General features: G+C 50.0%; 1 protein-coding gene across 5 annotated transcripts in view; it reads left to right on the top strand.

The window, feature by feature from the left end:
- CUX2 (cut like homeobox 2) overlaps positions 1-21,552 on the top strand; it is a 266,060-nt gene that overhangs the window by 46,808 nt on the left and 197,700 nt on the right. The window contains exon 1 of one of the 5 annotated variants that reach the window (XM_082355811.1): positions 12,688-12,720. The exons of 3 other annotated variants lie outside the window; for them this stretch is intronic. Coding sequence is in view for 1 of the 2 variants with exons in the window: in XM_082355806.1 (XP_082211932.1) it covers positions 15,360-15,398 (39 nt within the window). In the remaining variant the exon portion in view is untranslated. Of the gene's footprint in view, positions 1-12,687; positions 12,721-15,260; positions 15,399-21,552 lie in introns of those variants that run through there. One more of the 5 variants, XM_082355806.1, reaches the window with a different exon arrangement.

The following is a 21,552-nucleotide window of genomic DNA, read 5'->3' as shown; positions in this document are numbered from 1 at the left end:
GAGGTGACATTTAAAGGCCTGAATGAAATGAGGGAGCAAGCCAGTGGTGTGCTGGAGGTGGCTTGCACAGGCTCACGAGAGCCACTTGCACCCATCTCTTCCCAGCTCCTTGTTCAGTGATATCTGGTTGGTAGCTTGAAATCAGCCAGGGTGGGAGTGTTTACACCACAGAAATTGGCAAATGCCACAAATTTGAGCTTTCTTCCCAGAGATCTGGTTGTTACGCATTTACCAGCACACATCTGGAGCGGGTCGCGCAGAAAGCCGTGGGAGGGGGTTCTGGGCATTCCCTGAAGGGGAAATGTGTTTAGGAAGGCTTGAGGAACATCACGGAAGACAGTATGGATGGGACTGAGTGAGTGAGAAGGGGAGCATGAAAGGAGATAAAGCTAGAGACTTCCCTAAATGCTTCTAGTTTCCGAACTCCTCTAAGCTTGTTTGTGCCCCAGGACGTGTGCACATGCCATTCCTTCTGCCCAGGATGCTCTTCCCCTGGCTGGTTCCTTCAGCTCCTGTCTCCCCACAGAGAGGCCTTCTCTGACCATTTTTGCTAAAACACGTTTTCCTCCTTTATTCTTCTGTCAGCACCCTTGGGTTGTCTTCCCAGCATTTATCTCAATTTGTAATTGTGTATTGGGTTTTTTATTGTGTTGGGGTCTGTCTACCCCATTGAACTGTAAGGTCTGAGAAGTCTTCTTGCTCCCTGCCGTCTTCCCACCTTCCAGCACAAAACGGATGCTCAGTGCCTTTTTGTCAAATGAGTGAATGTGGATAGAAAGCCTTTCTGTGCCAGGCATTGGTTTGGGAGATGTCTTAACCGCATGAGATGAGAAATCGATGCACAGAAGCAGCTGACAGAGAAGCCAGAGGTTCCTACCTTGTGCCCAGCCTTACTCCAGCAGCATAATTCCTGGGTTCCTTCTACTTAATCCAGAAGCAACACAGCGCCATGTTGGGGCCTCTCTGAGAATGGGCCCAGTTATCGTCCCTTAGCTGCCAATCCCCTGTTGGTGAGCAAGAACAAGCTTTCCGCAGCTGCTGAAGACATTGGTGACACTGGAGGTTAAATATTCCTATTATATCTTTGCTGGCATTTTTATTGTCACAAGAGCAGTGGATGTCAGGAGTTCAGGACTTGAGATGAAGTTTATTTCATGATGGAGAAAATGCTGAACCCACTGGTGTTTGGAATCGAGTAGCCAAAGGTGCACTGAGGACAGAAACATTTTGATCACAGGGAAGAGGTTCAGCTGACCTGATTATTTCTTTTTATAATGTTGAGAGCTTAGAACATATTGATTGAGGTGATCAGCATTTAGGTCTTTCATAGTTAATGAGGAACTGTCCAATTTGTATTGGAAACTGTCACTGCCCGGGGCCTTTAATGAGGTGTGTGGTGCCCTGGAGAGGGAAACAGTTAACATCACAGAAGTGGGTGCGGAACCAAGAGAGGAAGAGCACTCCTTTTTTAGGTCATCAAATCACCTTCCTCTGTCCTTGAGGGTCCATATCCTGGCTCTGCCCTTCTCAGCTGTATTCCCTTTGGCAAGTTGCTTAGCCTCTTGTAACCTCAGTTTCCTCTTCTGTAAAATGGGCTAGTAGTGCTGTTATCTCCGGGAGTAGTTTATGGTTTATGAGGATTAAAAGTGATGATGCATGTTCAGTAAATTCTCAGAAAATGTTGCTCACTGTTATTCAGGCTGTCAGGTGATGGTGTTGGTGCTTCTTAAGGCCTATGAAATGGGAACATCATAGGCTCGTTCCAGTATGACAAGGAGCTTCCTAAAGAAAACACCCTGAATAAAGAGTTGCCACAGAGTGTTCTGGCCCCTTGATTTGTCGCTTCATCTTGAGGCAGTGCAGGTTTCACCAGAAGATAATGTTTTTTCTTTGAGAAAATGCACTCAAGTGCTTAGCACTTGACCTAGCTCATGGGAGCATCTGCTGATTTTATCATGAATCAGAGAACTGTATCCATTTCTGTGTGTATTGTTGTAGAGTGGACTTTGCTGTAAGCTGTCTGCACAATTATTCAGTTTTGTATTACCTGAGAGGGCAGGGGCCTTTGTCAGCCTCTTTTGCTGCTCTGTCCTCAGCACCGAGAACAGCTCCAGCACATAGTAGGTGCTCAGTAAATCTTGGTTGAATGAATGAAATTATATGAATATAGGGGTTTAAGAATGAAAGACCATATCCCAGAGAAATGGAAACTGAAGTTCACACAAAAACTTGCATGTGAATGTTCACAGCAGCATTATTCATAAGAGCCCCAACGTAGAAGCAACCCGGATGTTCTTTAGCTGGTCAGTGGTTGAACAAACTATGGTGCATCCATACCATGGAACACTACTCAGCAGTAAAAAGGAATGAACTATCAATACACTAACAACTTGGATGAATCTTGAAGGAATTATGCTGAGTAAAAAAAGCCAGTCTCAAAAAAGATGACATACTAGATGATTCCATTTATATAGCATTCTTGAGAAGACAGAGATGGAGAACAGATTAGGAATGGGAACAGGAAGGGAAGTAGGTGTGGTTATAAAAGGGCAGTGTGAGGACCCTTATGGTGATGGAAATGTTCTGTATGTTGACTATGTCAGTGTCAGTATCTTGGTTGTGATTTTTTACTACAACTTTGTAAGTTATTACCAAGGGGAAAAGTAGCTGAAAAGTATGGGAGATCTCTCTGTATTCTTTGTTATAATTGCATTGAATCTACAATTATCTCACAATAAGAAGTTCAATGTAAAAAAATGAGGGACTGAAAGCACTTGATTAATTATGAGAGATACAGCGGGCTGAACCCCTACTCTGGTACAGTAACTCAAGTTTTCACAGCAGCTTCGTGAAGTAGATGGCTGTGATGTCACCATTTTACAGGGAAGGAAACGGGCTCAGAGAGGTTAAGGGACTCGTTTGAAGGCTCACAGCTGGCAGGTGGTGGAGGTGGGACACAAACCTGAGAGTGTCTGGCCCCAAACCCTGAGTTCTTTCCTCTAGACGTGCGCCTCTGAGTCTCTGCGGGTCGGATGCTGGGCAGAGCCAGGAAGCCCGCTTCCCTCGTGCACAGTCACATGATGTCTGACCGCTTAGTTGGGCCCTGGGGGTGACCTCTTAAGTGACTGACAGCTCTGTAGGGGAGAGGTGGCTAGGAGTAAACCTAGGCTTCCCACCTGGCTGCTCCTAAGTGACCTGCTGACCTCAGGAGTCATGACCCCCTCCCCACCCCACTCCTTTGCCTTATGCGAGGATGTTGCAGTATTGGTGTTATTATACCCGCTTTACAAGTGGGAAGACTGAGGCACAGGATGGAAAAGGAACTGGGGTTGTTCCAGGTGGAGGTGTAGTCCTTCCCACCTCTAGCATCCTGTGGTGGTGATTATAGTTCCTTTGATTTGTCTTGCACAGCTGCTGTTTTCAAAGGCATCTTCTGCCCCGTGATGCGGTGGTCAAGGGCACAGATTCTGCAGCAAGGTCCGGCAACGCTGAAGTGGAGTCCTTGCCTTGCACATCACCAGACTGTGAGCTGGGGCAAGTGATTTCTCTTTTCCAAGCCTCACTTTCCTCATCTGAGGAATGAGGAGAATAATGAGAACTAAATAAGAAAACATAACACACTGTAGGAAACAAAAACCACTGGCAGTATCTGAGGTCTAATTGGGAACTCTGATCTATCTGCCCTGAGGTTCAGAGCTCTGAGCAGAGTATGCCGAAAGGAGCATAGCCCTCTTCCTGAATTATATGCCCCGACATGGCTCCTTGGGGCATGTGATCTCCTGGACCTGAGTCCTGCTTAGCTGTTGGTTTCCTGAGCAGGATGGCACATGCTATATTAGAGGACATCCAGGGGGCCCGGGAGGCTTTCTGCAGGAGGCAACACCTAAGCTGAGAGCTGAAAGATGACTGGGCTTTTGCCAGGTGAGTGGGAAGCAGAGGATGGAAGGACATTTCAGGGAGAGGGAACAACAGGTACAAAGTCTCAGAGGTTAGAGTGTGCAGGTGCTTTTGGGGAACTGTAACCAGGATGGTAATACTTTAACATTAAACAGGCATAAAGCAGAACCCAGTCACTCTGGCCCTCAGTATCTTTTTCTGTTAAGACAGCCCAGAGTAGGCTAGAGGGATCCCAGGGGGACTCATAGGTGGGTAAGGAATTTGGACTGCATCTTGAGGATGATGGGAAGCCATGGAGGGTTTTGAGCAGAGGAGTGGTGCAGATAGACTTATATTTGAGAAAAGTGGTTCTGGCAGCTGTGTGGAGTGGAGGGGGGCAGAGGCGAGCCTCCAAGTGGAGGGTACTGCAGCATCTTGGTGAGCGATCGATCACTGGGGACTGGAGCAGAGTTGTGGGAGCGGACTTGGATAGAAGTGGATAGATTCAGGACATTGGTGAATGTCTGATGGGGAAGTGACAGAGCTTGGCAAGGGGCCAGGTAAGGGGGCATTTTGGGTGAGCTGGATTTCTGACGGGTTCTGGGCTGGGCCACTTGGGGGAGGCCCCTTTACCTCTCTGTTTTATGGTCTCCTCTGTAACATAGGGGTGATTTCCCCCTTCCCCATCTCTTGGCATCCTTGGCTTCAGTGACGGTCAAATGAAAAGCTCCCTGAGCCAGCACCTTACAGGGAACAGCAAAATCCCCGAGCCCCCACCCCCACCCAGAGCTCGTGAGTATTCCCAGGGGGACAAGGCCCCTGGTGTTCAAGATAGAACTCTCTTATTTAGTCTAGTGGTGTTTCAGAGGTGTCACAGTCTAATCTGCTTAACACAGATACAGACTACTGGTTTTCCTTCCTTTTCCTTGTAAAGACTAGTTTGGGGCTCTCTTCCCTTCTCTCGCTTATCTCAGGGGAGGTGCTGAGAAACAGTGCCATCACCAAACTGAAGGTTCCAAAACAAGCATCAGCATTTATGGAGCTCCTACTGTGTGCCAAGGCCTCTCTGTATGTTACCGCCTTCTTTGTCTTCTGGGTTAGGGGCACGGGTGATGGAGTCCAACAAACTGGGGTCTATGTCCGGCTGTGCCATGTCCTAGCTAACTGGAGCCACTTGCAGCCTCAATTTGCACGCCAGTGTAAGGGGTCACTCTTTTAGACTCACCTCGGAAGGTTGCCAAAAGAGTCAGTGAGTCCACTCCAGCCAGGGGCAGGGCGACTGGGTACAGTGCTGGAACAGAGAATGGCCTCGGTAAGAGACAGCTGGCAGTAAATAATTCTGGGAGGTTGGCCTCGGTGTTACTGTTCAGGGAGAGAAGTGATATTTACAGCACGAAAGCTGCCAAGGTAAATTTCCTGACTCAGCCATTCCCTTTCCACGAAGGTCTGGAGGAGACACAGCTGGGGTCATTGCTGGCCAAGGTCAAGTGTAACCGGATGGCCTGTACTCCCTGTGCAGCCCCTGTAGTACAGGGAGAAACTCCATGGGGCCATTGAGGGGTACAGGATTGGGCCACCTCATCTTGGTAGCCCAACTGACAGGGCCCATTTTGATTTTTTACCCCAGCCAGCCTGGAACTTTCCCAAAGCCCAGACAATTGTCACCCATGGTTTTATGCACTTTTCATAGAATAGCATTATATTAGTTTCCTAGGGCTGCCATGACAAATTACCACCAGCTGGGTGGCTTAAAAACAACAGAAATTTGTTGTCTCACGGTTCTGGAGGCCAGAAGTTCGAAATCAAGGTGTCAGCAGGGCCGCGCTCCCTCTGAAGGCTCTAAGGGAGGATCCTTCCTTATCCCTTTCAGCTTTTGGTGGTGGCCGTCAGTCCTTGGTGTTCCTTGGCTTGCAGCTGTGTCACTCCGATCTCAGCCTCCATTGTCACATGGCTGTCCTTTCTTTGGGTGTCCTCTCCTCTTCTTATAAGGACAATAGTCATTGGATTTGGGGTTCACCCTAGTCCAGTACGACCTCATCTTTCTAATTACATCTGCAAAGACCCTTTTTCCCAATCAGGTCATAATCGGAGGTTCTGGCCGTAGTCGGGACATGAATTTGTGTGTGGGCGTGGGGAACACTCTTCAGCTCAGTACAGACGTTTTCAGAAAATGCTGCAAGCACGTGTCCTTCTCACTCTGAGCTTTGTTAGGAGTTCTTTGGGGAAGTGGGCAGGGGGTGTGGGGATGACTCCCTCAACCGTGGGCAGGAAAAAGGGCTCCAAGTGTTAGTCTTAAATGCTGCCGGGTCTTAAATGCTGCCGGAAAAAACTGAGACTTGGGGCCTTTACTGCTTTTGAGAGGAGGAGCAGAGGCTTCTGAGCGGGGCTGAGCTAAGGTCTGCGGTTGTTCAAGTTTCCTTGGTTTCTGACAACTTGCTTTTCCCTGAGCCTCAGTTTTCCTCTCTGTAAATTGGGGATAATAACAGCACCTTCCCTTCGAGGTGGTTGTGAAGACATCACATAAGGATTTTAATGCTAGAGACTCGTGAGTCCAGGGTCTCATTGTTTGGACAGAGAATCTGGGACTGAGAGGACAACCATGACTTGAAGTTACAAGCTTAGAATCAGGGCTGGATGTGGTGCTCCAAGAACAGTGCTCTCTCCTCTCAAATCCAGCCTGGGTTCCTGCCAGCGATTGGATAGAAGGGTCTGAGCCCTTTATCGTAAAACTAATGAATATGTATTTAGAAGCTAATCTTCACAGTGATCCTGTGCACTGGAGACTGCTGCCGTCCCCATTTTACAGATAAGGAAACTGAGGCTCCAGGAGGTTTAAGTTACCTGCCCAAGACCACGCAGCTGTAGGTGGTGGAGCTGAGATTTGAATGAAGTTATGTCCAAGTCCACTTCTGTGGTTCCGTCTCCCTTCCTGAGGCTCCTCCATGCCTTAGTTTCCCCATCTGTAAAACGGCATCTCCTCCGGGTTCCTGACTCCAGCAGAATTGTGCTGAGTACGAGGCCCAGAGCATTACATAACCCTGGTTTGCTCAGGAGGGTGTCTCAGCTTCCCTATCTCCTGTCCCACACACCACAGCCACTTGAGATTTTCACACAGACGAGAACTGTGTGTGGGGTGGTGAGCAAGTGAGAGAGAGAGAGAGAGAGAGTGTGTGTGTGTGTGTGTGTGTGTGTGTTTGCAACAAATATTTTATAATAGACAAGCCTTGTCTGCCACTTCTAAAAGTAGTGGGGGGAAAAAAACCCACTTTGACAAAGTAAAAATAACCCAAAGCCTGAGTCACTGAAGTCACTGAACTCAGCCAGAAGTGGCTGCTCTGAGCTGTGGCTACTTCTGCTTGCCCAGAGGCAGTGGGTCAAGGGCCAGAAGTTTGGGGGATGGACACCTGGGCTTTTAGGGAGAAAGTGCCAATGGTTAGTTTGTGGGTGTAATGACTGTGCATCTATGTTTTTTTTTTTTTCCTGCAGGAGGAAATGTCTCCTTAAAATGCTCCTTATTCTCTCTCTTAAAAGTGACTTGACAGTTGATAATTTTGCCCTAGTGACGGACACCTTAGAACTTTTATTTCTTGGAGGCCAAACGTTGATGTTGTGTGAAATGGGAGCTTGGCGGAGCCTTTGTGCGGATCTCGAGTTTCCTGAAAAATTTATTTACTGTGACTGTGATCTGCAGGAGCGAATTGATGTTTATCTGTAGTCACTCACGCCAGCAAGGAGGGGGAAAATGCATAACTGCGCTTTCCTCGGAAGACTTGCAAGGCTGTTTAAATAAGTATCTAATAGCAAACTTTCAATAGCAGACAGGCAGCTTGATGGACATGGTACAGTGTATTATTAACCATAAGCAGGCTTAATCTTTCCGCCATGCTTTAGGGGAAACTTTATAACCTTCTGGCCAAGGAATTCATGAGAACCAGGTATTTGAAGCTGAGCAAAATTATCCTGGCCGTTCCAGTGGCAGAATCGATAATTCCAAGAGACACATGAAAGAGGCGAAGCAGAGGCTCTGTCTGGGTCCCACGTGAGCTGCCCCAGCCTCCTCCTTGTGGCTGGGAGGTCAGGAGAAGTTTAGGGGGGCCTGAGCTGTCAGGAGGAGGTGAGGGTCATGCTAGGAACCTGGCTTTTCCACCAGGAAAGTAACTTTTGCTGTTGCCTCCTGCTTGGAGGGTCTGTGGGGACAGGGAACAGGGATATGTGTCTTCCTGCTGGGCCCTGGTTACAGCGCCTGACCCTTTGGTGGCACCCACCATTTTAAGCAACAGAAAGGGTTTATGTGATTGTCCAGCAAATGTCTGTCTTGCCCCTCAGAACCAGAAGTTTTGTGCAGCCTGGAAAGCATCATGTTTAACCAGGAGGGCTCTCTTGATCTCTGGGAGAAGGTAGACTCTCATTGTTATAGTCTCCCCTCAGTTCCCTACCTGACGCTTGCCGCCCTTGGGAGTGAGGGAACCTTCAGTGTCTGTCTTTCCCCTGTTAGCTGGTCACCTGCAAGGGTGCGGGGACTCATCATGTTCCCTGTAGTCTCCCCAGCCACTCTCTGGAGTTTCTTAAAGGCTCAGCAACTGTTTGTTGAATGACTGGCATGGATTTTGCTGGGAAGGAAACAGCTGTGGCTAAGAGCACGAAGGTCAGGTAACCTTGGGATTAAATTCTGGTCTGTTAACTGCTGTCTGTCTTCAAGCAAGTGGCTTGCCTTCTCTGGGTCTTTGTTTCCTAGTCTGTAAAATAGGATAATGGAGGAAGTGCCTTCACCATTTTAAATGTTTCCTCATTAGTAAAATAAGTGGAATGCTACCTTCCTGAAGGGCTGTACTGAAGAGTAAATGAGAGAATGCTGGTGGAGGACCCAGCATGAGGTCCAGCATAAAGCTGGTGTTCAGTAAGTTAGAGCTGTTACTATTATTAATGTTTTATTGATATTACTATTATTATTATTGCTCTCCATGACCCCAGGGAACTCACAACCTCTGTTTTGTCTGCTTTGAACACTGTTGCCCCCTTTCAAGATCTTGAAGCCATAATAGGGGACACACTACTCCAGACCTGTGCAGAGTCAGGAAATGCTGGTCTAAAGTGCTTGACACTGAAACTGGGCTGGAGGGAACCCCCCCACAAATCGTGGCGGCTCTGGTGGGTCTGTTCTGTTCTGGAGCCGTGAGCTGCCCCCAGGGTGCCAGACCTGAGCTCCCACCCCACCCTTTCCTCCAGCAAGGGTGCAGGGGCCGGGAAGTTTCACAACCCCCAAAGCCAAATAGAGCTAGCAGTGAATCAGGGGCAGGAGACAGTTTGAGGGGCTCGGCCACAGCTGATAGGAGTGTCTCATGGATGAGTGACAGCCCCTGAATTATCCGTGCCACTGAGCCTCGCCTCACAGCGCGGAGAACCAAGAGCTGCCTGACACTCAGAGCATTGTCGTCACCAGAGCCAGAGCCTGGTTTACATTCCCGCAGCTGCCCAGAAGGTCCAAAGTGGAACCTCTCTGGGTATGGGGAGGGGGGACCATGGGCTCAAGTTCCCCAGCTGCCTGGGCCAAGGCTCTTTGTCCTCCCTGGGCTGCTCTCTTCCCCTCTGGCCTTTCTTCCTGCTCTTCAGAAGCCAGTTGGGTTTGCCCAAAATATCCCCATAATGACCCTTATGCATGGAGCAGAGTGCGAGGCCAGACCCCATGTTGGGTGCTCCCTGTGTGGGATCTCAGAAGCTTTTATTACTTACATTTTTGAGATGAGGAAACTGAGGCTCAGAGAGATAAAGTCACTTGCCTGAGGCCACACAGCTTTCCTCTCACCTGTCACTCTTCCCAGTTTAGTTGTGTCTCCAGCCTCCTCTTTCCCTCCAGAAAGCAGGGGCAGCTCAGCCATTGGGCAGGTGTGTGAGTGGAGCTGGAATTGTCCAGGAGACCCAGCCAGACGAGGGTAGATGTTGGCCTCAAGATAAAGTGTTAAGTCCTAAAAGTAGGGTCTTGCCAACCCATCTGGCAGAGCCCAGCACCCCTAGGGACCCTGTGCTGGGGGTCTTTCCTGTCCCTTCCTCAGGGTCCCACCTGTCTTTAAAAGCACACATAGCCTACCTCATGCTAACCCTGTCCCGGCTGCTGACAAGAGCCCAAGGAAGGTGATGTGGGAGCCTCAGACCTGTGTGAGTCCCCTGAGACCCACAAGGTAGCCTTGGAATGAAGACCCACATTGTTCTGGACGGGTCATGTACTCAGATACTCAGGTGCCTCTCTTGGGGTGGTGAGCCCTGTCATCTCCCCCACTTCCTGTGTCATTTCTGGTAGGAGGGCCTTCCTTCCACTGCTCACATGCTAATCCTCAAGCGTTCCACCTTCAGACTGGAGCGTGGGGAGTTGCAGAGGAAGCTGAGGCATCTGGATCTTTCCTTTTGGCTTGATTTATTAGAAACAAACAAATACGGGAGCTTAGAGCAAGGCACCAGGCCACAGAGGGAGCTTGAAAAGTATATTCATCACAGCAGTAATCACTAATACATATTAATGTGTCTACTCTGGGCCAGATCTGGGTAGCCTCTAGATAAATAAAATGGGACTCCTGCTCTCAAGAGGGTCACCAGGGAGAGAAGACCACCCATGACAGCACAAGATGGAGGTTTCTTCGGCACTGGGTACTTGGCTGTGCAGGGGCTTAGAGTCAGGAGCTGGGAAGGAGCCTCAAAGAAACTCTTTGCCTCAAGTCTGGAAAGATGTGTTTCCCAGGCAGGGAATTAGGGTTGCCATTCTTTTACACCAGGGAACAGCATCAGATACAGGGAACAGCATGGGCACTGGCACAGAGGATGAGAACTGGGGACACTGGGAACTGGTGACTCATTCAGTTGGAGATCAAGGTCAGCTTGGAGCTGGTGGTGGATGTCACATCAGGCAGGACCTCCTGGGCCACCACGTAGAGATTGGACTTTTCCTGGAGGCTCAGGGTGAGGATTTAGGGGTTTAATTCTAAGAGCTGCAGGAAGCCATGGAGAGGTTTGAGCCTGGAGTGGCAGTGACGGAAGCCAGTTACCTTTTGCAAGGAGCCCTCAGGCCACCCTGGAGAGGAGGGATTGTGAGGGGGTAAGAGCAGAGTCATGGAGACCGGGAGGAGCTACTGCAGTCATCCAGACCTGTGTCGGGGGGAGGGGGGCCTGAGCCAGGCCGTGGCATTGGGACTACCCAGTAGAGGAGGCCCCAGAGGGAGGGGCCTGAGGCTGCTGTGAGCCATCTGCTGACATTTCTCTTTTTCATCCCACATTTTTATGCTCGGGGCCTGTGGAGCCTTGATTGCTAACATAGTAATGTGGAAACATTTGGGAATGGCTGGAGGGGGCTGTACCCCCAGCCCCAGGGCAGAGCAGATAAGAGCTGCGAGCGAGCCAGAGCCAATGTCACATCCTCTCTCTAACAAGGACTTACTTAGGTCTCCCTTTCCTGGTTTCTGTCTTTGGATGTAGAGGAGGAAGACTGTGAGCCATGGTGCTTCAGCCAGCACGAGCGCTTTGTTCATTTACTCACTCAGCAGCCACCTATTGGGCTAATGCTGTGCCCGGTGTAGGGAGACCTGGAGGGACACGGCAGACTGCCCCCTGCGCTTGGGGAGTCCCTAGTCCCCATAGCTACTGGAGACAGACCCAGGGACAGGTGGGTGGAACCAGCTTGGGAAGAGCTGTCCCTTAAGCGGGGAGCCCAGGAGCCCGTGGGAGCTGAGGAGAGGTGCTCAACACAGTCTGGGAGGCCTAGGAAACTTCTGGAAGGAGGCCACCTACATTATAGCTCAGTGAAGGCAGGAACTGGGTTGCCCCCTTCAACATGGGATCCCTGGGCCCCCAACAATATAGTATGGAGTGACTTGGAAGCTGAGACCTGAAGGATCACCAGGTGTAGCTATGGCAAAGAGACAGGAAAGTGTTCTAGGAGGGAACAGCTTGGGCAAAGGCTCAGAGGTGGCTTTGCAGAAATCACCTGTTCAGAGTACCTGGGGCCTTGAGTGTGAGCAGGATGGGGCAAGAGCTGAAGGTGGAGGCTGTATTTTGTGTCTAGGCCCCTGAGCTCATAAAAATAGCTCACTGTCTTTCACAAACTAGCCTGTGGTTTCCCTTCTCCCTTAGGTCCTTGCCAAGCCTGGAAATCCAGATTGAGTCACTGCTGGGAGGTGCGAGGTGAGGCTCGAGTTTGCAGGCAGGGCGAGTTGTGGGCTGGGAGGTGGAGGACGGTGCCCCAGTTTACACCGAGCCCCCCATTTGTCAGGGCGCATACCCATCATTTGAAAGCTGCCTTCCTAGTGTGTGGTGCTCATGTTGGATGGCACGACCGGATCCGCAGGGATCCCGGCTGGAGCGAGACAGAGTTCTCCAGAGGAAGTTTGGGGGTATATCTCTTTGCTTTATTGGGTGTAGCATCAGTGGGATTCTGCAAGGATGATGTAAAATAAAAGCCAGGTGACCAGCAGGCGCCTGGGTCAGCACCCCTCGTGCCGGGTGACCTGTAGGCTTAGGGCGTAAGGCCTGGGACCCTGTGTCTGTCCCGTTGCTGCCCAGTGCGACCGGCGGGTGGCCCAGCAGGCGAGGTACCGTCTGGCTGGATGGAGAGCCAAAGAGGTAATGCTAATGTCTTTTAAAATTAGAATGAAAATGTTTATTGCAGAGAGCAGAACCTGCGTCAGCACGGAGTCCTGTGGGAAGGGGACTGCTTTATCGCAGCCTTTCGGCTTTATTTTTGCACATTCGCTCTTTACTTGCCGGTGGTGCTGTGTGACAGGCCCTTGGAGTGGGCTCAGGCTGCCGGGCTGGGGCTGGAAAGACGGCGCTGCCGCCTGTGTCTGGACGCCCCTGCCCAGGGTAAGCGCCAGGACCTGCCATCGGTGGGGAGGACCTGTGGGTGTGAGAGCAGGAGGCTGTGACTGTGTATGTGTCCCTGTGCCCTTATATGCGTCCAGCCAGGTGTGTGTGGCGGGTGTGGGTCTCCGTGTGTCTTTTTCTGCGTGCATTACGGCTTTGCGGGGGCTGTCCACGTGCGAGACTGGGTGTGACTCTTTGTCTGTGTGTGTGTCTTTCTGTGTTGTCCTTGTGCCTTTGGGAGGTGGTCGTGGGTGTGGCGGGGTCTGGGTCTGGGCATGTTTCTCTGTGGCCCTGCGTGTCTTTTTCTATCTGTGCGCGGATGTGTGTGAGCATCTTGGGGGGGCACATGGGTGCGTGACTGTGGGTCTGTGTGGGTCTGTGTGCATCCATACAGCCGTATGTGTGCATGTGTGAGTATGACCATGTGTGTAATAGGAGTGTGTGAGTGTGTGAGCATGCATTTGAGCACATGCACATGTGTAGGGGAGAGTGTCTCGTGGGCGAGTATGTTGTGTGAGAGCGTGTTGTGTGCATGTGTGTGTTGCACGTGAAGGCATGTTGCATGTGAGCACCCATTGCATGTGAGAGCGTAAGCCATGCTGTGTGTGCGTGCACACATGTGAGAGAATGTAACATGTCGAGGGTGCGTGTGTGGCGCTCTCCCATCCTCTCCCGTTTGGAGTCCCTGGCAGAGCTGTCTTTGGGTAACTCAGCCTGTCACACACCTTCCTGGGTTCGAGAATACAGTGGGCCAGCACTGTTGACAGGCTGCCAGACTCCCACCTGGCCCCGACTCCAGTCAGAGACTCAGGAAACCTCCAGGTGCCTCTGAGGATGGCGCCGTTTTGAACCCACTCTGCTCCCGTTGTGGTTTTGTTGAGCTTTACCCCTGCAGCTTGGGCCATGTGAGCAATGGATGCTTTGTTTCTGGGTGCTGCTTTCTAAATATAAAGTTATTTTATGAAACAGAATGTGCTTTTTCAAGGCGTGCCTACGCCTGGCAATGAGAGCCCCTGGTTGACAGTTGTTGGTCTGGCCTGGGGGGAGGCTGGCGCCCTGGGCTTGGTTGCCCCGAGCTGGGTAGTGGGGGCTCCGGCCCTAGCCCTGGAGGTGATCAGAGCTTCCGCAGGGGCCACAGCAGCCCTGACCCCTGCCACCCACAGGGCTCGACCTGCTATAATCGCTTCTCTAGGGCAGAAAACCCACCGCCTGAGGGAACCTGGTGGCCAGAGAGCTTCTCCATGGGGCCGGAGGAACCACTTTTTAATCCCTGTCTCCCTCCAGCTCACCTCCTTGTCACTGGGATTTGTCTTTTGTGGTATCACCCTATGCAGGACAGGGTGGCTGGTATGAGAGAGCTGGATTTTACAGAGTAGAAACCAGGTGCTGTGCAAAATTCAGTATGATCAGGAAGTAGTGCGAAATGTAATTCGGGAGCCTGGCTTCAAATGCTGTGTGGCCTTGAGTGTGTTGGTCAGCTTCTCTGAGCCTCAGTCTTATCATCTGTAAAATGGGAATTGTGTCCGACAGCCTCAGGGCTGTCTCTCAGTTGTTACCTTGGGGCCTTTCTTTTTTTTTTTTTAAATTATTTATTTATTTATTTGTTTATTTATGGCTGTGTTGGGTCTTTGTTTCTGTGCGAGGGCTTTCTCTAGTTGTGGCAAGCGGGGACCACTCTTCATCGCGGTGCGCGGGCCTCTTACTATCGCGGCCTCTCTTGTTGCGGAGCACAGGCTCCAGATGCGCAGGCTCAGTAATTGTGGCTCACGGGCCTAGTTGCTCCGCGGCACGTGGGATCCTCCCAGACCAGGGCCCGAACCCGTGTTCCCTGCACTGGCAGGCAGATTCTCAACCACTGTGCCACCAGGGAAGCCCCTTGGGGCCTTTCTTGAACACAGCAGTTTTACATGGGCTGACAGCCGGGTTCATTGTGTCCTACTTGCATTGTGATCATGGGCAAGTCATTCTGTCTGTGCCTCAGTTTTCTTACTTGTAAAATTGGACTAACAATAGTACCTACTGCATGAGATGTTGTGAGGGTTAAATTTCTAACTTTACATAAAAGGTTAGATTAAGCGCTGTAGAGCATGAGCTATCATTGTTATTTCTGGAATGCCTGAACCCAGATTAAAATATCCCGTCAGCACACAATATCATCTTCTTTTTTTTAAACACAACTTGTAACCCACTCTTTCTGCAGCTTTGCCCACTCTATGCCAACAGGCAGCTGCTGTGTGCCAGGCATCTGGCTGGGAGTGCCCAGGGCTTCATGGCATGGGTTATGGGGTGGGTGTTCTGCATGGGTGGGCTGGGTCAAATGCTGTGCTGTCTCTCCTCCAGCGACTTGGCAAGGCGTGTACAGACTCGGTTAAGTCACTCTGGGCAGCAGCCAGGGGTGAGAGCCAACCGGCAAGAGAGCCACCTGGCAGTTCTCCCTGCCGGGGTGGATCCAGCAAGCTTGGGCTTGTGGCTGTGGGCATCCTAAACTGTTTTGTGCACTTGTCAAAAGGCAACTGACATCTGAGCATTGGCGGCAGACAGCAGAGGGGGGAGCCGAGTACAGAGGGCTGTTTTCCCCTGGCCCGGCACCGCATGGTGCCCTGAGCCCACCAGCCTTAAACCATGTCAGGGGCACACTGATGATGAAATACTCCATTTGGCTGGGCAAAGCCCTTCACGTGAGTAAGACTGTGTCCTAAAACACTTTATGGGCATTATCTCATCTAGTGTACGTACAAACCTTTTGAAGTAAGTCCTACTCATTTTTACTTTACAAAGGAAATAGCTGAGGCCTGGAGATGTTTTGGAATCTTCCAGATCTGGGTAGAAATTCTGGTTCCTTCAGTTGCTCCGTGACTTCAGGCCAGTTACTTAACCTCTCTGAGCCTCCAATTCCCCACTTCTTAGGGTTGTAGCAAGGGTTCAAAGGAATATGTAGGTAAAATGTAGTTAAATGTAATTTAAATGTAGTTAAAACATTTAGCCTGGCATCTGGCATGGTAAACAGTTTTTTAAGAAGGTTGTTGTTATTACTGTGATTCTTATTTCATCTTTTTGCAAGGGAACATTCCTTGCCAGTTTAACAGAGATATCAAGAAGGTTCAAATTCGATGTCTTGAGGTCTGCAAAGAGGGGGTATTTTTAGGAGGAGGAAAACATTTTATTATTATTGACAACAGATAAGTTTGTAAGTTTCCCGTCTAGTGGGGGATACTACTCTTATCTTCAGGGTCTTTTCTGCTTGTTTGGGCGGAGCCTCTTTGTTTCATGGAAGAGAAACTCCCCAGGGTTTTTGCCCCCATGCTCATTTCTATAACCAGACTCATTCAGACGCTTTGAGCAAAAGGTGTCTGGTGTGTAGTAATTGCTCAACAAATGCTCTTTGGATGGGTGGATGGATCATGCTGCCGAGTTTACTGCAGCTAAGGGAGTGATTGGATTCAGGCTCAACGTGGCAGCTTCCCACAGAAGAGGGGGCCTGATCTCGGCACCTCCCCTTCAGGGATGCACACTTTGCAGAGCTGTGGGTGCATGGAACATTTCCTGGAGTTAATCGCTTAACTGTGATTGTGATGGTCAGAGGTAGGGTGATGGCAGAAAACTGAGACACTATCCCACACCTCAAAGACCAGGGAATGGGTTCGAGGCAGTGAATATGACCTTGACGGACAGGTAAGCATTGACTGTGGGGGGAATGTCATTCATTCAATGAATATTTTCTGTGCTCAGTGCTGGGATGCAGGGAGACGCCTTGTGGGCTCAAGTGAAAGAGAAGAACTGATGATGTGTGACTCTCAAATAGACTTTTCAGGGACTATGTCACAGTGAGGTAGATTTCGGGGCCAATCTCTACTGTAATGGGCAGGACTCTTGTGTTTATATGAGAGAAACTCACCTGGTGCCAGCTTAAATCAAAAAGGATTTTTATTGGGTCACATGACCTGAAAGTTCCAGGTCATCTGGCTTCAGGCATGGCTGTATCCTGCAGCTCAAATGTTATCTCATCCTACTCATCTCCTAGCTCAGCTTTCCTCTGTGTGGGTGGCCTTTGTTCTCAGCCAGGGTTCTCCCCTGAAAGCTCTCTTTCACCAGCATGGCAACTCTCAGGGAAAGAAAGCCCCTTTTTCCTAGTAGCTCTAGCAAAAGTCCCAGGATTCACTCTACTTGGGCCAACTTGGATCCTTGCACTTGCCCAAGCTGTTCTGACCACCTGGCGTGCTCTCCTCTCTTCTGCGTATCCCAAACCTACCTGCCTTTCAAGTCCTGCTTGAGCTCCATAGCTTCTATCTATAGCCTTCTTCTCTTTTTGCCCTTATCGTTTTTTGCATTTTTCTCTCTCTCGGAGCACCAATCATCTTTTTTCCTGCTTTGTATCTAATTCAGCTGCGTCCTGGCTGCATTGTGTTCACATCAAGTAGGCCAGAATCCCTGACAGGCCAGTTTCATTTCTTACCTTTCTCTCTCCTGCCCTGTACATAATATAAAAAACTTGAGAGGTGCCTCATAAGTGCTTGTTAGTGGATTTGGGGCATTAAGGATTTAATTTAGAAGCCAAATCCCAGGATGGCTCATGGGAGGTCATGGGTCAGCAGGGTCCAAAGGGAATCCCAGGACTCATCTTGCTGAACTGTTCATTTGTAATTGGGTCCCAAAGACTTGGACCTCTCAGGAGGCCAGTGAGGAGATGGAAAAGGGGGAAGGGGCTCAGTTCAGAAGCTGGGCTTTCCCAGGTTCAAATCCCAGTTCTGTGCCCTTCTGGCTGTGTGACATGGGGCAAGTTGCTTCACCTCTCTGTGCTACTTTTTCCTTGTCTGTAAAATGAGATCATTCACACAGTGGGTTTAAGGAAAGGGCCTGGGACACAGCAAGCGCTCATTGACTGTTCACCGTTATCATTACTACCGTGCTGTGTTCAGTCACCAGGTAGAGAGGGATTATAAACTCCATTCCTATTTACTAGAGGAGGAAATAGCAGCACAGTGAGCTTCAGAGACACCCTCAAGATCACAGAATGGCTCCCCACCCCACTCACCTTGACTCCCATTTCAGCCCTTGCTCTTCACGTTGGCTGTCCTTTTTGAGACCACATGAGTTTGCAGCCCAGTGTGGCCCTCAGGGAATGTTGACGCCTCTTTAGAAGGAAGGGGTAGGGGTCGGGGGGGGGGGGCATTTGTCTCACACAGAGGGTGAGCAGGACTCTGTCTTGGTGTTTTTCCTGGCTGGGTGTTTGCTGTCATGTCTTGTGACCTGCTCTCCTCTAAGTAGCCACCCTTGGTGATCTGCCCTGTGAGCGGCCCATCACTGCCCCCAGAATAGACCCAGGAGCCATGCTGAGGGTCGTACGGTCCCCACCGAGCTCAGGGCCTGCTGCCCCTGCACGCTGCACTGTGCCCTTCCATGTAAAGATGTGTCTGGTCTTCTCCCAGGCAGTCTTATTTATTTCTGCCTCCTCAGAAATATTTGGGGGTGATTAAAAGGAAATGTTCTTATAACTGTAATGAAATGGGGTTTGGGGGTTTTGGAATGATTGGCTGTGGCCTTGGGGGCCAGTGCTGGTTGATCTGATAACTGAGTTGATAGGCAACAGAATATTGATTTCTCTCCCCCTCCTCCCAGGAAGGTGACTCAGCGAAGGGGAGATGTTCTGAAATTCAGGAGGGGGCTACTCGGGGAAGCCAGAAAGAAGCTGTGTGTGTGTGTATGCCCGTGCACAGCTCTGCTGCTCCCTCCAGGGCCGGTAACTCACAACCACACTCCCCCTGTCCCCTTAAGATGGGGCACGTGGGTTCCCACCTCTTCAGCTGCCTTTTCCGGCGCTCATATGGAGAAAAGTGAGGACTTCGGAGCTACACAGACCCAAATTCAAGCCTGCGTCTGTCACCTCCTGGCTAGGTGGCCTTGTGTAAGTGGCTTTACCTTTCTGTGACTCAGTTTCCTTCTCTGTAAAGTGGGGAGAGCATACCTGCCGCATGGGGTAATTCAGAGGATTAATTGAGACTATTTCTTGGTGATAATTAATGGCAGCTCTGATTGCAGTGATGATATTAACAAATAATAATTTGTATTACTTGCTGATAGAGGAGCAAAGTGCCATGGGAGTGCCAAGGAGCGGGTGATGGATGTTGATGGAAGCAATCCTGGAAGACTTCCAAGAGAAGGGCCTTGAATGAAAGAAATGCTGATGCGTGACAGAAGGGGGGAGGGGTGGGAAACACTTTTCTGTTCCAGGAGTTCATAGGCTCAAAGGCAGGGAGGTGTGGGAACCTCTGGCAAGATGGGGGACCAGCTACTGTCCAGTGTGGGGGGGAGGGGACTGGGAGGGGCGAGGTTGTGGTAGAAGAGGGGCTGTTGGGCTTTGTTTGGCCAGCAACTCAGGTAAAATGGTTGATGGAGAGCTTTGTACATCAGGGCCCATTTGTTCTGTCTGAAATTCAGAAGCAATTATAATACATCGCACCTCCTCCTTTGGCTGAGTACTAATTGTGAGCCAGGCATTGTGCTAAGTGTTGACTTACACCATCTCATTGAATCTGCACTCTGTCCCCGTTTTACAGGTGAGAAAACTGAGGCTCTTTGTAACATTTACTGGTGTACCCGAATGTATAATCTTCTGTGTCATTCACCCCGTCCCTTGAATCACCCACAGGGCCTGGTTAGACCAGGCAAGCCTCCTCCTTTGTGGCCAAACTCACAGACTCCTCACTAGCCCACCCACCTGATGTGGGTCATACGAGTCCTTGGGCCACGTAAGTTTCTCCTTTGCGGAAACCTTTTTGACACTTGACTGGGGCACATACCCCTTTCCTCAGATTCCTTGCCTAATTCAGTCAGGCGAAGATGTCATGCAGATGTCACTTATAATTCTTTTCTCCATGTTCCCAGCTAAGTTCTTTTATTGCCTTGGGGAGTTCCAGGGAGCTGCAGGATTCACCTGGGCAGGGCCTGATGTCACAGCTGCGACCATATTTACGACATCCTCTCTGGCTCAGGGGAGTTTGGAGGGACGGGGGCGTCTGCATGGCAGGCAAAACGCCCATTCTTCAGGTGGGGGCCAGAGAGTGCAGGGAGCAGAAAGGCCTGGGGTGGGACCTGCAAACCTCAACGAGAAAACAAATGCCTGATATTAAAACTATGTAAGAATGAAAAGCAAATAAATGGTCTTATACACAAAATCCCTTTGTGCCAGGCAGCACCCAAGGCAGTGACAATGCAAAGGTGTCCAAGGCAGCTGGATCCCTGACTCTGGGGTGCTCACCTGGGCAGACACCCTGTACAAAGTCCACCCACTTCAAGGCTAAATTTAACTCCGGGAATATTTGTCAAGCACCCCCAAGGCTCACCCAGTGAAATGGAGAAGCCAGTGATTCTAGAAGTTCCCACAAGGTGAGAAATGAGGGGGAATTTAGATGGGAGTAACATCTACTGTCTTTCAAACTTGCTCTCTGAGCTGGACGCTTTCCAGCCACATTCCCTAGTGATCCTCACAGCATCGACCCATTTCACATATGGGGGAGCTGAGGCAGGGAGCATTAGGTACATGCCCACATTCGGAGGAAGTGGTCAAACCAGGATCTGAGCCCAGGGCACTCTGACCTCACAACATCTTCTTTCATTTTCAAATGGGAAAACAGGCTCGGAGAGGGGTTGGGACGTGTTTGCCTTTCAGAGGTGGAACTTCCCTGTATCTGCACCTATTGATTACCTCATGGTTTGGTGGGAGAGGGTTAAGTTGGCTGTAAAGCCATGAAACAAATAGAGGAAAATAGAAAATAAGGTATAATTAAGTGCCAAACACCCTGGCATAGCGATGGGCAAGCTCTCCATGGTCCCTGTTTCAGGAGGTCCCTGGGTGTCTGAAGCAGAATTAAGCTTTGTGCAGGATTCCTCAGCTCATGAGGCCACTTTCATGTAAGTTTCTTTGCTCTCTGAAACATGGGCACAGTAACCCTGTTTTGGGGGAATGTTTCTATGCTGCCCCCCTGAGTTGGATTGAACCAGAAGAGGAGAACGAGGGGCCAGGAAGGAGGTTGGTGCGAGATCTAATGAGGCCCAGCAGTTGCCTAAAACTTGACTGCTGTTGTGGAAATGTCTCCTACCTCGTGGGACAGTGGAACCTGCAGAGGCTAGAAGTCAGGGCACTGGATTTTATCAGTGCTCTAAGGCCAGTGACTTCCTGCCTTTTGCCACTCGTTTCTTCTTGTCTAAAACAGATGCTAACCAAGACTTCTTCTGTGCACTTAGGCAAATGCACTGCATGCCTGTTTGGCCAGGCTCAACAGGAAAGAGTTCTGGGATCAATTAACAATGTCTGCTGGAGGAGGTGGTGGCGGTGTGTTTGCCATTCATCCATTTATTCATTCAGTGGGCACTTTCTGATTGCTAACTATGTAACAGGCACTGGAGACAAAGCAGGAAACAAAGCAGGTATGGCTCTATGCCCTGGAGATTTCAGACTGATGGTGGAGACAGAGTAAAGCTGTGTAAGAGTAGAAATTTTGTGTGCTTGGATCACTGCTGGGTTCTCAATATCTAGCTTTTACCTGGCACACCTGTGCCTTCAGATATTTATTGGCTGGACAATGAATGAATGAGCCAACTGCAGATGAATATGTAACTATAGAAGGTAATAAAAACTACATGGGAAAAGAAGGGGATGGTAAAGAAAGTATAGTGATTCCCTCTGGTAGGAAAGTGCCATGTGTTCAGAGGGCTCACAAACCAGCAAGAGAGACTGCATTCAGTCTCTTAAAGAAGCAATAAATGAATTTATGTTCTAAGTGCTCTGCAATAAGAGATGTTCTGAAATGTTGTCTGGAGGGAACCTGTGGAGGT

Source organism: Balaenoptera borealis (assembly GCF_965194805.1).
Source record: "Balaenoptera borealis genome assembly, chromosome: 14".
NCBI lineage: Eukaryota > Metazoa > Chordata > Mammalia > Artiodactyla > Balaenopteridae > Balaenoptera > Balaenoptera borealis.
The sequence above is the reverse complement of the archived record's forward strand: the minus strand, read 5'-3'. Positions and strand labels throughout refer to the sequence as shown.